This window comes from Colobus angolensis, unplaced genomic scaffold (genome assembly GCF_000951035.1).
Source record: "Colobus angolensis palliatus isolate OR3802 unplaced genomic scaffold, Cang.pa_1.0 Scaffold356, whole genome shotgun sequence".
Classification (NCBI taxonomy): Eukaryota; Metazoa; Chordata; class Mammalia; order Primates; family Cercopithecidae; genus Colobus; species Colobus angolensis.
In genome coordinates, this window is record NW_012116888.1 from 1,901,822 (window position 1) to 1,917,893 (window position 16,072).

Here is a 16,072-nt window from a genome sequence, read left to right on the forward strand (position 1 = left end):
CCCAAGCTGTTAGTTTCTAACTGAATGTGCTACAGAAGCCAGCCAGAATACCATGAAAGTCAGCAAGAAGGTGAAATGGTGAGAGGAGGAGGGGCCTTTGGGTAGCATCTCTCTCCACCTCTCGCTCTAGATGTGAAGAAACTCAGAGGGGGCTGCGGCATCTCAAGTCGGGGAGGCCATGAGGACCACTAGAAGCAGGCCTGGAGGTGTGGTCTCTGGGGCTGGGCTCCGTCGCTGCCCTCTCTACCCCAAAATGCCTCTGAGATGCCCACGTAACATCCAGGGAAGCCCAGGATTTCACCCCCTGAAAATGGGAAGGGATGGACAGTAGAGGAAGAACAAGAGAAGCAAGAAGAAGCAGATGGTAGGAGAAAACACTGGATGGAGGGAATAAAGACCAGAGGCCGGTGAGCAGAGAAAAGAGGTGAGCATCCAGGGCCCAAAAGCTGCTTCAAGGTCACGGAAAGTCAGCCTGCACCTGAAAGGAAAGGTCCTTGCAGAACAGAACTTAAAGCAGGAAACAGAGAATTAAGCGTGGAAAACAAGAAAGGCCCATGTGACTGAATCTATATCATTGTAAATCAGTGTATCAGACGCCCAGGACTCTGATAAATCAGGGTTCCCAGACAAACCCAACACTTGGTATGGGCAACACTTCTTTATTATAAAACTAACATCACTGAAAGCTTTTTTTTTTGAAGACCAAAAATATCACATCTTAGGCAAATGAGTTGAAAATCCCTCAGAGTGACACCCTATTTTTTTCCACCCATTTCTAAAGTCAGAGGACACCTGGTAAAGAAACTGGTTTTTAGGTAAAGAAATGCAATTCCTGGTGCACGCGGTTTCCTGGTGGTACAGCACTGAAGTGACATCATGGAAATATTTGTGTCTCAAGGTCAGTCTGCAGGGTTTCTGTGTGAAAGCATGAGTCTTAGTCAGTGGTGGGAAAGTGTGTGTGTGCACCTTTGTGATCTGCTGCTGTTTACTGCTCTCTGCTTCAAAGACAAAGTTTTAATTAAATCCAGGTGGGCAGCTTGCCAGGATTTTCCACACTTTTGGCTCACCTAGGTATGCAGCCTAAGTGTAGGTTATACCATTTGGAAATGCCTCTGCTCCTGTCATTTGGAAGGAAATACACCAATAGTTACTTGGCGTGGGGGGCTGGGGGGAGGAGGTTTGTCTTCCACTCAAGGGCAAGGAATCCATGACATAAGATGCTCATTCTGGTGGTGAATATGAACAGTCTAATTTGTGCAGCATTCCTTACGGTGACAAAAGTAGGAAGCAGCAGACTGGGAACGTATGGAATCCTTTGTCTTAATTAAAAATAAAGTAGGAGATATGGAATTTGGCCAAGCCTCATAAATCTGCTTAAAAAAAAAAAGCTTCAAGACTCTGTCAGATAAGTTTAAATAGAACCAACTGAGCCCTCTGGAGAGTTAAATAGATTCCCCACTCGTGTGGACACCCACTCTCCTGTCACTTTCCCGCACTCTGCAGGCAGCAGTGGTGCTCATTAACCAGCAACCCTCCAATTCGCCTATGACAAGCTTATCCCCCTGGAGCACACGATTCAGAGATGATAAATTTACTCCCGCTTGTAAAAATGAAACTCTCCTCGGGGCAATAAAAACGCTCTGAGCCTTTAGGAAATAAGTTCTTTATCTGATAACCTACTTTCATTAACAAAGTCTGGTCCTCTTGGTCAGGACAGCTCTTCACTGCCAGGGAGAACTGCTCTAAGGTAACTGGAAGAGAAGAAATGGAAATTGTGAATGACTTCACTTCCACCTCTGAGCCCTTCTGATATGAAGGAGGACACTGTGGTTAGACGTAAATAGCATGCTGTCCGTCCTTCCTTGGTGATATGACAGAGCTCCCCAACTGTCCCCTGCATGGGGCAGGGGACCCCACACAGTGACTTCTTCACTCCATCAGATAGAGTTATTACAGTAGAGTACAAGGCCATTCTCATCAGCAAAGGTCCTCCCTGAACTGCCAGGAGGTCCTGGGTTCAGCTTCCTTTTGGGCCATCTTGTGCCCAGAGATGACACTCTATCCCCAGTTCCTGGGACCTTCACTGAGAAGACTCCACCTGCTTTTGTAAATCTGACAGTGCTAATTTTTAAAATCTCAATCTTCCATCACGATTTCCATGGCTTTAATTCTTCTCTTGGTGTATGGCCCCGAGTGTTGACTCAAACCCCATAAACTCCCCCAAATATGTGAAGTCATCTTTCTCCAACCAACCTTCTCGAAGAGAATAGGGAAGAGAAACCCAAGAAGGTTTACGAAAAAAAAAAAAGTTTTAATAATCCAATGAAATTGGCCATGAAAGCCCTAGAAATGTTAATCTAGAAAAATTTACACAAATTACATTCCCCTTCTCATATTTATGGCCAGGTTCTCATCAAAGGCTCACTTATGTGGTCACCAATGTTTATTTTGGTTTAAGCCACAGACTGCCCTCCTGTAGGCTGTGTTGACTATATTGTTTCATGCTTGAAAATGCTCCCACAATTCTCTGCCACCCTCAGATTTAAAACCACTTATCTGACAGGCATTAAGGCTTTTACTAAATTAACCCATCTAGATTAGCCTTTGATTGCTATACTCAAAGCTGCATTCACTCTTTACCTACTATGACTCTTCATTGCTCTCTGCTGGGAACAGTTCTGCCTCTTGTCTTTGAGTAGAGCAAAACTCAGTCCTCCAGTTGAATATCCCAAGCCCACCTGTCCAGCCAATAAAGCCACTGATTGCCCTCTAGTCCCATCCCAACCGCCACAGATCCCACTAAGGTGGGCAGAGCTAAACTCAGCCTCAAGGCTGAGGGACAGTCTGATTCCAATCATTTGACCTCAAGCAGGCCTGGATGTCATGTCTACAAATACAGATATTTTAAAGAGAACTATATCAGCAATAATGAATTTTCATCAAGAAAATATTGTCTGGGTAGGTTGTTTGTAGTTTTCAATGTTACTCTAAACTAGAATTCCTTAGACTGCTTTCACCTCTGACTAAATTACTCCATGCAATCTTGACTGCTATCAATTGTATCTGGTGCTGATTATCTCTTCCAAGTTTAAATTTTGCTCTTATCCAGTCAAGACATACTTGGGATCCATAGAGAGATCAGTGTTGCCTTCCACACGCTCTCCAATGCATATACCCACCCAGTCTTCAATTGGCTGAAGCCAGTGTTAATTATATAGAATCATCAATTTAATCTTTTTTAAAAATTAACTTTGCCTATAAAAGGGACTCAGCAGAAACTTGTACAGTGAGATAAGGGCCAAAGCTGTGTTAAGTTTACACAGATACTTTTGCTCTCACTCATTCAGAATACACCTGCCTGGGAAAGATCCTGGAGGCAAGACCTCTCTCCCCCAACTCCGTTCGTGGTTTCGGACTTTTGCTGTGACCTGATTTGGTGTGATAACATATTGATCTCTGACTACTGTCTGAGGGTGGCTAAAGAATAATCTACAAATTCAGGTGCTAGGTTTTCTTTAGATCACCTTTTTAAGGTGGCTATTTTATGTGGTAAAGGTTTATGCTGTAACTTAGAATCTTACTTAGTGCAGGTCAGGGAAATCGAAACACTTGCTTCCTTAGAGAGCTACTGTACTGGATTCTCACCAATAGCTCTCTCCTCTCTGCGGTGACCCTGCGTTCATACTTCTCACCGCCTGTGCACTGGACTCCACTACGATACTTCTCGTTGTCATAGACATAGCACCCCACTTCAAGCTACCTTGAATTCTGTACATCCAATCTAAACCAGTCGACTTCCATACCAAGCCAGCCCTTTCCAACTTTTTCCCATTTCTGTGGGACTGTCATCCTCCAGCCAGTAGGCCACTGAGCCTGATTCTTTGATTTCTCCCTTAGGACCCCATGCCTGCTGACTCTTGTACGATGATGTCCCTTGGATGCACTCCTTTCCCATAGTAGTGCTGCCACTGTGATTCCTGGAGAACTTCTCACTCGTTCCCAGCCTCCATGCCCACCGCTGCCACCACTCTGAACCTGGCCCTGCTGGAACTCCTTTGCCTATGGCCTGCATTCCTCCTCACCATGCCAGGCCTAGCCCTTCTTCCCCACGCAAACCACCCTGATGGCTCCTGACTCTCACTCATGCAGGGTTCCATCTTGGGTCATGCGCTCCCTCCCTGTCTCCTCAGGTTGTCCACGATCCCACCTGATATGGTTTGGTTGTATCCCCACTCAAATCTCATCTTGAATTGTAGCTCCCATAACCTCCACATATCGTGGGAAGGGACCCAGTGGGAGGTAAGTGACCACGGGGGTGGTTACCCTCCATCCTGTTCTCATGATAGTGAGTGAGTTCTCATGAGATCTGATGGTTTTATAAGGGGCATTTCCCCCTTTTGCGTGGCACTTTTCCTTCCTGCCACCATGTGAAGAAGGACGTGTTTGCTTCCCCTTCTGCCATGATTGTAAGTTTCCTGAGGCCTCCCCAACCCTGCAGAACTGTGAGTCAATTAAACCTCTTTCCTTTATAAATTACCCAGTCTTGGGTATGTCTTTATTAGCAGTGTGAGAAAGAGCTAATATACCACCCTTCTCCAGGCCCAGCATGGGGAGTAGTCTCAACACAGGTTTGGCATCAGACAGACCTGAACTTAAACCTTCCCTCTGCCACTTCCAGCTGCGCATCCTTAGACAAGTCACACAGCCTTGCTGAGCCTCGCTTCCTCATCAGTGATGTGTGGAGCCCGGAGCCCACTTGCTGGAGCAGGTGTGAGGCTGTGTGTGAAGAAATGGTGCTGGCAGTGAGTCTGCACTCCATCTCAGGTTCCTGTATAAAGCTTTCTCTAAGTCTGCCCTGTTCCCTGTTTGATGTCTTGATATGACGCATGACACATGGGGTTTTTCTTTCCCCATCAGTCTCTAGTGTTTAGATGTCTGTGCTGCCCTGGCCTCAGGATAGGGTGCAGGAGATGGACTTGCATCCTGTCCCAGACTCTGTCCTGTCCCCATGGTGTCCAGCATGCCCACAGCCATGACCCTGTTTTGTGGAACTGGACTGAAGTGGACTTACAGGAACACAAGGCCCACTCTAGTCCAGTTCCCTTTATGGGCTGGCTGAGTATTATTGAGCTAGCAGCCTACAGCCCTTTCTACACAGATGACAAAAACCAACCTTGAGAACAGAGGCCCAAGAAAAGCAGCATGCACCTATGTCTCGGGTTTTTTCCTCCCACCCTAGATGTCAGTGTGACACAAGCTCCTATGCCAATGCAGGTTTCTTTCTCCCCTCACCCCACTCTTATTTCTACCAAATCCCAAAAGAGAAGAAGGGGTGAAAACCATTAGGTTTTCATAAAGACATACCCGAGACTGGGTAATTTATAAAGGAAAGAGGTTTAACTGACTCACAGTTCTGCAGGGTTGGGGAGGCCTCAGGAAACTTACAATCATGGCAGAAGGGGAAGCAAACACGTCCTTCACATGGCAGCAGGAAGCAGTGCTCAGCAAAAGGGGGAAAAGCCCCTTATAAAACCATCAGATCTCATGAGAACTCACTCACTATGAGAACAGTCTGTGCGGCCCCTTCCCTGATAGCTGATTCACTGACAACTTGCAAGAGAAGCCTCATGACAAGTTGACATTTCATGACCCCTCCTTTCTTCCTCCCCAACTTTTAAATAGGAGGAAAAAAACCTCAAAATGAAAGCATTTGTCGTATCTACTTTCTTCTACCTTTGTTGCTGATTCAAGGGGTTGACTTCCTAATGAAAATAAGATACGCAGCCAAACCAGTGCCAACAAAATGCAAGGTCTCACTGGGGCATGAGTCTCCCTAAGGGACTCTCGGCGGAATCACTTTCTTGCTTCAACATGCATTGTCTCAACTGCTCTTAAGTGTTCCAGTACCATTCATGCCAGTAGTGGGAGGCCGATGCTTCCACCTGTCTGAGTAGAGTTACGTTCTCCTTGGTTGGACCTTTCCGCCTTTGTGTGACAAAAGAAGGGAGAACAAGAGACTTTTAGGTAACAAGTAGCTTTGAGGTTGGGGATCAAGGAGAGGAAGCACAGGGAAATAAACACCTGATTCAAGTAAACAATGGTCATTTGGGAGAAAAAAATATGGAGCAGCATGAAACAGGTTTCCTCTTCTGTGTATCTGCTGCAATGATCGGCAGAAAATTATCTACAATGGCTTCACCTCCTGCAGTCATTGCTGTAAGGTAGAACCTTACAAAATGGGAGATACCTAACACTCATGGAAATGGTTGCACCTAGAATAAATTTCATTATAACATGCTGTTTCAAATAAGGGGGAAGATGAAGCAAAGCAAACCCACAATACCATTGTACTGATCTTCCTCTTGAAATATTGCTGGTCAGTTTGGGCACCTGCCGCTAAGTCAGCAGGTACAGTTGACCCTGACTTATAACCTGCACCTGGGGCTGCAGTGCTCAGAAATCCTGTCTCAGAATGTTCTCTCAGCTTCTCTCTCAATCTTTGTGCCAGGGCCCTAGATAACAGGGGCTCTGCCCCTGGGGCTAAGCTTTAGAGGGCCCTGCACATGGGGCTACGGGGACTGCCTACCTGGAACCTGCACCCACTCCTCCAGGGACCAATACTCTCATTTCCTGACCTAAATACCTTAAGCCTCTTTGCTGTGATATGTTGCTGCTGCGGAGCCACACAACTGCCGTGTCCACTCTAGACCCATGGGGTAGCCAAGGGGCAGCTGATTGCAGGCGTGTGGACAGACCTTGAGTGTCTAGACCAGATGATCTGCACAGTGTGGGGTAGAGCTGGAGGTGCAATGAGAGAGAGGTGGGCCAAAGAGCTGCTTCTCACCATGCTGCAGAGTTCACACAACTGCTAGGAGCCTGGGCATTCTAAATTCAAACCTGGCCTTCTGGATGAACAAAGCTACATTTGTCAGGGCAGTAGGGCAGAGTAGATTTTCTTCAGCAAGTTGTAAGCTTGCTTTGTAATTCTGCCATGGGCCCCACATGGGAGGGGCAGGCTCCTTTCTGGTAGGGAAGTAAGACCTGGCACTAAAATACCAGGTTCACCCAGACCTCTTCAGCATCTAAGCCCTCGGTCCCTGGAAAGAGGAGATTGCACCAGCTGAGCTTCAGGCTGGTAGGGGAACATGGCTCTCATCTCAGATACCTATGGTGAAGATGAGGAAGCCAGCTTCCTTGTAGAGGTGGCAGAAATATGGGGGCTGACACCTACCCCTCCATGGACAGCTCCCCTGGAGGAGTTTGATCACTGAGCATTGCTGGGAACCAGGCACCCTTCTCCAGAGGTAGCGACCTCCCTTACTGAGGCTTCCCTGGCACCAGGAGTAGAGGGCCCCACGTATCCTCAGCAGCCTCTCCTTGGGAGCCTTGAGGGTCAAGCTCCCCAGCACCCCCATACCTGAGGCTCCTGGCCAGGGGCCCCTTATCAGTGACTCCTCCTCCACTGACTGCACCATGAGGTGGGACACTGCGGCCACTGTCCCTCAGCCCTCTCCTCCCATCTGTGTGTGACTGCAGCACTCTCAGATCATCGTGCAGAGCTGTCTGCCACTCCAGACAGCGTCTGAAGTCCCCCACCCACCTCTTTTTCATAACACAACAGAGAAACGTTGAAAGAGAGAGAGAGAGAGAAACAAAAAGGCTTCATTTTGCAGAAAGAACTCTGACTTTGTTTTCAGAATCAACACTGAGGGTTGACAGGGGCCTTTAACTTCTTTGCAACCAGCAGTCATGGTGCAACAAGTCTGCACATTGAGATGTGGTAGGGGGTGTGGAGCTGGCCCTTGGGGAACCTCCACGAGAGGGTGAGGGCCCTGCTCGCTGTCACCCAGCCTGCCCTGTCAGAGAGTACCTCTTCCAGAGAGAGGCAGAGCATGACACGTGTGGCCCTCCTTTTCTCTGGCCCCACACCTGGGAGCCCACAGGAGCCAGTATGCGTCTCTTCTCTGGCAGACAAGCTCTTGGTCTATAACCAAGTCTCAACATGTTTTCTGCCCTGAACACTGGGATCTCAGCACTTCCCAAGGGACAGCCTCCTCCAGGATGGCAATGGGCCATTACTCCTCCAATGCCAACCCTCCTTTTGACTCCCACTGCCATCACCTCTTTGCAGATCTTTGTCCTCTGGCTTGCTGGTCACACCCACTTGTTCTGGTCTCCATCCTCCATCCAGCTCCACTCTGGCTGTCTTTCTCCAAAGCACTACATGCCCTGAAGCTAGGAATCTTTCCCTCCAGGGAGTCCTGGTGTGATGGTGACTCTCCTACTCCTTCCTTTCCCTGGCCACCTACTGCTGCCCAGCAGAGGCTAAGCTCCATGATGTAGCATCCAGCACACCTCATGACCTACCCTGGCCCACTTTTCCAGGCTCATATTCTCACTATTGTTTCTTGGCCTTTCTCCCAAACACCTTCCTCCTGACAAGGCATGCGTCTTGTCATTCCCTGTTCAAGTCCTTCATTCTGCCACCTCCACTTCTGTCCACTCTATGGCTTCTCCCCATCCTGCACAACCACGTCCCCACCTTCAGGATCCTATGTATGTTTCAAGACCCAGCATGCACGGGTCTTCTGTGACACCATGTGTGAGCCTGTGGCTTTGCACAGAGCCTGCCCCTCTCACGGGCTCTCCCGCTCCACATATGTGTGGCTTCTGTGTTCACATCCTATTCCCTCTGCTGGATTGAAAAGCATCACATTGTTCTGATAATCTGAGTCCTAAGTCTGGCAAATAGGAGGTACTGAAAACCGTCTAAGCGAATAAACTAAGTGAGTCTATACTAAGACTAAGACTGTATTTCCCTAGGTAGGCAAAATGCCAATTTGGCCAGTCCCGGGGATGGGAACGTAATGGGGGCTGACTGACATCTTGGAAATCTTTATTCTAGACTGAACCATGGGAGCGAGACGTGGAGAACTGGTTGCCAAATCCTAGATGTGAGCAGTTCCCAAAGGGGCTGGGGGGCCTGAAGGAGCCCAACCTGCCTGCCGTGTTCTGGGCTCAGGGAGAAAAGCAGCTGCCCTCTCTCCACATGGGGGGCATTGCACACCCAAGACATTCATCCTCCGTCTTAGGGCTCTCTGCTGGTTGCTACGGGAACAATCTGTAGTCTTTTGCTCAGGCACAAAGTCAGGAGACAGAGCACAGTGGTCACCTGCTTTCCTGAAAGGCAGGACCCTTTCAGCCTGGGGCAAATGCACCATTCACTCAGGAAGAGATGATGGCGCCGCTCATCTGGACCCTTTCTGGAGCTCAGGGACGCCCTGTGTGCAGGGGGATGCCCTCCCCAGGATGGACAGTGGCATGCTCTACCCTATTTGACATGGTCTTGGCTCACCATGGCCAAAGGCTGCTTCCTGGGGCCTTCTGCAGTCTCAGCCGAGAGCAAGGTGTACAGCTGGGGGCAGCCAGAAGCAGCAGCCACTGTCACCGCATCTTTTCCCCAGTGTCATCTCCAGCAGCCAGTGTGAGCCTCCCCATGGCCCAGCTCTGTTCCCCCTGCAGATCCCCTTTCCCTTGCCTGGAAGGACAACTTTGACACTAACGCTCAGCTGGAGGCCACCACCACCACCATCCCTGTCCCATCAGCGGAACAAGAGTCAGCCCATTTTGGGAAACAAACACTGTGGACTCCAGTGTCACACTTAAATTGGGAAGATAATGGATAGGGCGGCTGCAATTGCCTCGGGCGTGGCATCCATCCTGTTTTCCACCCTGCAGGGATTCACCCTCCCATTTAATATAGTGCTCAGGCTCAGGACCTGAATGTTATGAGGCCCCGCAGTCCTCTCTGCCACGCGCCTGTCTCGGCGTCTGCATGTGTGGCCCCAGGTCACGCATGCGCCACACGTCCAAGCTGAGTTGGACCCAGTTCTCTCCTCTCCACCTTGGTGCCCAGAAGCAGCCCTTCTCTTGTCACCCTTGGCTTTTCCTCCTACCTCACCCTCCACCTGGAGGCCGTTCAGGCTCCTTTGCCCTCACACTTCCAGAACCGCCCCCACTCCATGCAGACCTGCTGCTGTTGCTTCTCAGTTCCTGTCCTCAGAGCTGTTCACCTCCACACCTGAAGAAATCTTCCCAAAGCTTTCCCCCAGACTCCCCACTGATGGTGGGAGTTGACAATGACAGCTACTGGCCTTGGCACTCAGGCCCTGTGGGACCCTGCTGTTCACCCTCACATTGGCCCTACACCCCGACCACACCAAGCCACAAGCACTTTCCCAAGTCATCCACGCACTTCATGCCTCCCTCCTTGTTCTTCCGTCTGCTCGGAATGTCCTTTCCACCTTCCGGATAGCTAAATTCTACCTGCCCTTCAAAAGGCAAAGTCTCAAATGTTGCTTGCCTCACCGGAACTTCATGGGGAGCCGCGTGGACCCTGCACCCCCTGCCCAGCTTGTGTCTCTTCTGTGTTCTCTCAGGGCTGCTAGGCTAGGGGCTCTCATCTCACTTCTGACCAGTGCTCCTCAGGAGCAGGGGCTGTTTCATACTGGACCTTTTATTCCTGGAGTGTAATGCAGTCCTTCGCCCACGGCAGGCCTTCAACAAATATGGGGCGAGAAGGGTGGATAAGGGAATGAAGGAAGGGTGCTCCCCATCAGGATTGTTTCTGAAGGATAACTAAGTAGATGCCAGATTCAGGAGGCGCAGCTCCATAGTTTCAATGTTTATTTTTCATGCAGCAGTAGAAGGCTGAGAGATGCAGCAAGCCGCAGCTTCTCAGGACCTTCTGCTGTATTGGCCTTATGGTCTGAGGCAATATCGTGATTCTCTTCCATAGGACCAACGTGGTCTGTGTGCTTCTTGCAAGAAGAAAGAACAGAGCAAACTGAGCTCAGCTGCTCACAGCTGCCACAGGTCCTGAGCAGCCAGGACCTTAGGCACCTCTGGTTTTAGGGCAGAACCTGGGTGTCTCCTTAAAATAGCACAATTACTAGAAAAACTCAACTGCATGTCCATGGCCTGGAATGGGTTTGCATAAAATTTATTTTGCCTTAAACTGCTCAGGATTGAAGGATGATAAAATATGCACAAGGCAAGGAACTCTAATATCCACTGCACCAAGAAGCTGGTTTACATACTGAGAAACAGCTGTTTTGAACATTTTTGAAAGCCATTTTTTTCTGCTATGTTATGTTTTCTAGACTAACCTACTTGCATGATTCATGCACTTTAATCTTCCAGCTCACAGAAAGAACTGGTTAGAAGCCATCTCTACTACAAAGTCCTTTTTTGCTGAACTCCTGGACACAGAATTTTCACCCATAGTTATAAAAATCTATGAGAATTATTTTATTTTCCAGGTGGCCAATGAAGGGAGAACTTCTAAGGGATTTTCAGGGGCAAAAAAGAATCTCAAGAGATAGGTGCCAGCAGTCTCTACACACACTAATGTTATATAAAAATTCAAAAGTATTCAATATGCCTTGATATGCCAGAGCTGAGATTCTACGTGTCAGTAGGCAAAGGTGAAATACTGGTGAAAACCTCACTTTTAATTACCTTGTGATCATTTTCCCCCTCTAACATTCTGTGCTACTTTAAGTAGATATCAAAACTTGTTAAACGATTTTATCTCAGACGATAAATGCTGCTTTTTTTTTCTTTTTGGTTCTCATGTTTCTGAGTAAAAGCCATCATTTTCAAGTTAATAGAGCATTATGTTTTCTCTGCAAATAAAATCTCATAAGTCATAAGCAAAGAGAGAGGTAAATTCATAAAGAGGAGACAAAGCACTATTTTTCCTCCTGGCACTTGGGATCTCTGATAGGTTAAAAATGATGTTTTTATCTCTGGTGATTTATCAAACTCGAGATTTCACAAAAGATAAACAGATGCATTGAAGAAATAATACATCATCTTAATGCTTCATTTTGACACTTTTGGTATCTAAAGAGCATGTATCTTAAAGATCTCCCCTCCAAAAACTCAATAGTTTCCATGATTTACGCATTTAATTCTTGTTTTTAAGACACACTGAAATGAGAACATGCCAGGAGGCACCTTTGAAGAAGATGGCCACATTTGAAACATACAGATTATTTATAGAAGAAAAATTCAAAGAGCTGAAAGAAAATCTGGTTGTCAACAGACAGTTGCTTTTTCTATGTTTTTTTTCTGTAGTTCATTTTGGTTTTTGTGTGGGTGGCTCATGTGAGCTCAAAGGTTATTTGCTAAATGTTTTGTGAGATTAGAACATGTTGTCCTTTAAAACCTAAATTTAAATTTATGTTTAGTGCAAACTTGTTTAACTTTACGATATGTGGTATGGAATAATATTTTTAAATACAAAACTATATCTAGAGTGTCTATGATAAATCAAGAGCTATACTTTTATTTTTATTCACCGTTTAGAAGGTCTTATTCTCCACCCTGTTCCCAGTGGAAAACTCACAAATACAGTACACTTGGTGCTAATAATTTCTTTTTTTACTTTTTGTGTTACTTTTGCCCATCAATTTCGGTACTAATGTAACCATATTTTGAAAGTACTTAGATATCAGAAGTTAAATGAACAGGGGCTATAGACCAGATCTGGGCAGTCCCTCATACAATGTACAATTTTTTGATCACAGAGTGGGAAACAAAAGAGCAAAAACACATTTAAAAAGTGGGAAGGGCTTATTTTTTATTTTATTTTATTTTGTTTCTTCAGAAATGCTGAGCTCCCAGATTCAGCTCCAACAAGCACTAGGAGCCCTGCCACATGGACAGATGGTAGCAGTCTGCTGGGATTTGAGTCTTCCTTCTGCCTCTTTGAACTATGTGACCTTGGAAAACTTATTAACCTCTCTGTGCCTCAGTTTCCTCAGAGGAAAGTTGAGAAGGCAGTGGTTCCTTCCTCGCTGCCTAGTGGGGGATTAGAGTTGCTCTGTCCCTAATATTTTGCACAGGGCCTGATAGGCTGAGCCCTCACTGAATGTTGGCTCCCTTTGCCCTATATGGCCCTAGGGCTTCCACCCATGTTATTTCATTTAATCTTCACAGAAACTCTGTGAAATAGAAAAACAAACAAACAAACAAACAAAAACAAGAAACACTGTTCAGAGGCAAACCCAGTAAGAGTAATAGGAAGCAGTACATGCTAACTTTACTATAAATAAATACACAAAGAAACACTTCCAAAAACTCAAGAACGCCAGAACTCCCATTCTCTGGGATTCATCTGTGGGAAGGAAACCCTTTAGGGAGGGCAGTGGAGGGGGTTGAGGAGCTCCACTGCCTGTCTGGGGAAAGCTGTAGGGTTAGCTGGCCCCGGGGCAAAGTTATAAAGCCACAGCTTACTAGCGTGTGACCCCAGGCAGTTGTTCACCCCTCCGAGCCTCAGTTTCCTCAGTGGGCTTTGCAAGGTTGTTGTGGAAATTAAACAAATTACAAGGGCCGAGCATTTGGCGAGTCTTTGGCAAAGAGAAAATTCTCTATAGATGGAGGTGGCTGTGACAGCTATAACCATTACACAGTTGGCTGTGTGTTGGCCATTAGACTGGGCTCAAAGGGTGGCATTTCATTAGCATCCAGGTCAAGTACAGTCACTAAGTTCTGTTCTTGAGAGTCCTCCATAAAACACACATCGTTAGGTGTCAGACTTTGCTTTTGCCTTTCTTCCCCCTCTCCCCAGTGCAACAGAGTCCTCAGTTCACTGGTGATAAAAAACCACCTCAGAATTTCTCACTTCCTTCAAAGGAGAGTGAGTCAGTAAAGTCTGTAAAGACAGCTTTCTTCAGGGACAAGCTCCCCAGTTCAGGGCTGTGACAGCGCTTCTTCAGAAAACAGCATTTGGGGGCTTCTTAGGGCCCAGCTGACCCAAACCTGAAGTTTAACTACACGGCTTGGGGAGATGGAGAAGCTCAGGGAGGGAACTCCAGCATGAAGACCTATGGGCACAACCTGCAGGATGTCAGAGGAGAGCTTTTCACAGAGCTGCCATCACAGTGGTCAGGCTGTGTTCTTAAACCTTCTCTTCCCATGTCTCTAGGCCAATGCGCCATGAAATTAAAATCCACTGTGGCAAAGTGGCATGCTCTGCCAGATTTTTACACACTACAACGCCTCCATCCAGTCAAATTTCTTTCTCATCTTTTTTGTCTAAGAGCCCTCCTTGATGTTAGCACAAGGGACCTCCATGCTCCTCCTTCTGCTGGTCTCCGTTTCACCAGGCGCCTCCCTCCGACTTCCAATTGGCCGCCACCTTTGTCACTCTCCCTCAAAGCAATATTGTGTGTGAGAACAGTCAGAAGGTGAGTTCTCACTTTCGTGTCCCTCCATATCCTGCCAACTCCTGGATTTCCAGACCTCAAACATCAGAGACCCAGTGTCCCTGGACTCCCTCGACTCCCCAGGCTGCTCCTGGCCATCGCACACTCTGTGAAATGGTGACCCTCAATTCCCAAGTTCACCTTTTTCCCACAGGCACTGCTCATAGGCCTAGGATTCAGCTGTGTGATTGAAGTAGAGAAAACGAAGCCAGGGCACATTCCTTATCTTCCCCAATATTGGGGCCTCCAAGATGCTGGGCCTATTGGGATTTGGCAGTGAATTCCATCCGCCTATTCTTGGCGCAACAGACCTTCTCACTGGTTTCCACTGCCCACACATTTAACACGTGCTAGACAAAGACGGGCCAGAAGCAGGGGCAGTGGCACCCAGGGCTTCCTCCCACCCTCCCTCAGGCCACTTGTGTGAGGCCACATGAGACTTCTCTAAAGCTAGACACACCAGCAGATGGGTGCTGGGGGAGAGGAAGGCACACAGGTGTCACAGCCAACTAGCACCTCTGGTCCTCCCACTCTTCCCCTCCCCTCCAGGCCTCCACCTCCCGTAGTAACAGAAAAACACTGCAGAAACCCAACAGCCAAAGAATGAGAAGTGCTGTCTTGCAACTTCTGGTTCTACCCCAAGTCCAGTTTGTCCTTCATGATCTGGGTTTAGTTGAGGGAAAAGGGGCTTCACACAGGACTGCTGGTTGATGTTGTGGCAGTTTGTTTATCCGAGCTTGCATAATGTAATGCACATTTGAGGAGGTGGTAGGGATATTCCCATAATTTCCTAGAAGATGAATACCAAAGCTAAAGCTAAATCAAGGTGAATGTAGTATATATAAAGAATAGTCCCATTAACAACTGAGAGGAAAATGCTGGTCCCAGGGAGCATACTGGAACAAGCACTAATGGATAAAATACAGAAATAATGCTTTAATAATACATGCGATCATGTTTTTATTAACAAAGAAAGTCTTGTTTCAAAACAAATACATCCTTGAGAGGAGTCGGAAATTAATCCCCAATAGGCAGAAATCCGCATTATTATATATTCTAATCATAATTACAACCTGCTCTTAATGTGAACATTCTAAATTATTAGTCACTTTATTAAGAACCAGAAAGAGGACTTCCTGCTGCATAATGAGAAGTACTCACAACCTTCGAGAATGAGAAAAGCAAGAGACAATTCTGCACAGAGCTGGAAAGTGGTGGATATAATTTGTTTAATAAAAGTGCCTCCCTTCTCCTTTTTTGTTAAGGAATTGGTACACGCTTAGGGGTTCAGACAGCACCCAGCTTCAGAACTGCACTTTCTAGGGCAAGATAAAAATGTGTATCACGGAAAAATAACGATTTATCATTGTAACAGTTACATCCCACTGCAGAAACCACTAGAGACTGCTTAACATTTTTATTTCAAACATGGTTTTCCCTAGTCTTCAGGTGACAAACGGAGACAGATGCCAGAAGGCTTTTTTCCATTTGTTCCTAATAAAAATGGCTAAATTCTGAGTTCACTGTCATCTGGGGTGACATTAAGACTGTGCTTTAGGCTGGGGACGGTGGCTCACGCCTGTAATCCCAGCACTTTGGGAGGCCAAGGTGGGCAGATCACGAGGTCAGGAGATTGGGACCATCCTGGCTAACGTGGTGAAACCCCGTCTCTACTAAAATACAAAAAATTAGCCAGGCGTGGTGGCGGGTGCCTGTAGTCCCCAGAGTCGTGAGCAGAGATAGCACCGCTGCACTCCAGTCTGGGCGACAGAGCGAGACTCCGAAAAAAAAAAAAAAAA

The 16,072-nt window shown here is 47.1% G+C and overlaps 1 protein-coding gene across 1 annotated transcript in view; it reads right to left on the reverse strand.

The window, feature by feature from the left end:
- The window catches only part of ACOXL (acyl-CoA oxidase-like), a 341,854-nt gene that overhangs the window by 67,533 nt on the left and 258,249 nt on the right, over positions 1 to 16,072 (reverse strand). The window contains 1 exon segment of the mRNA XM_011953095.1: positions 1,681 to 1,751. Within this exon segment, the coding sequence (XP_011808485.1) occupies positions 1,681 to 1,751 (71 nt within the window).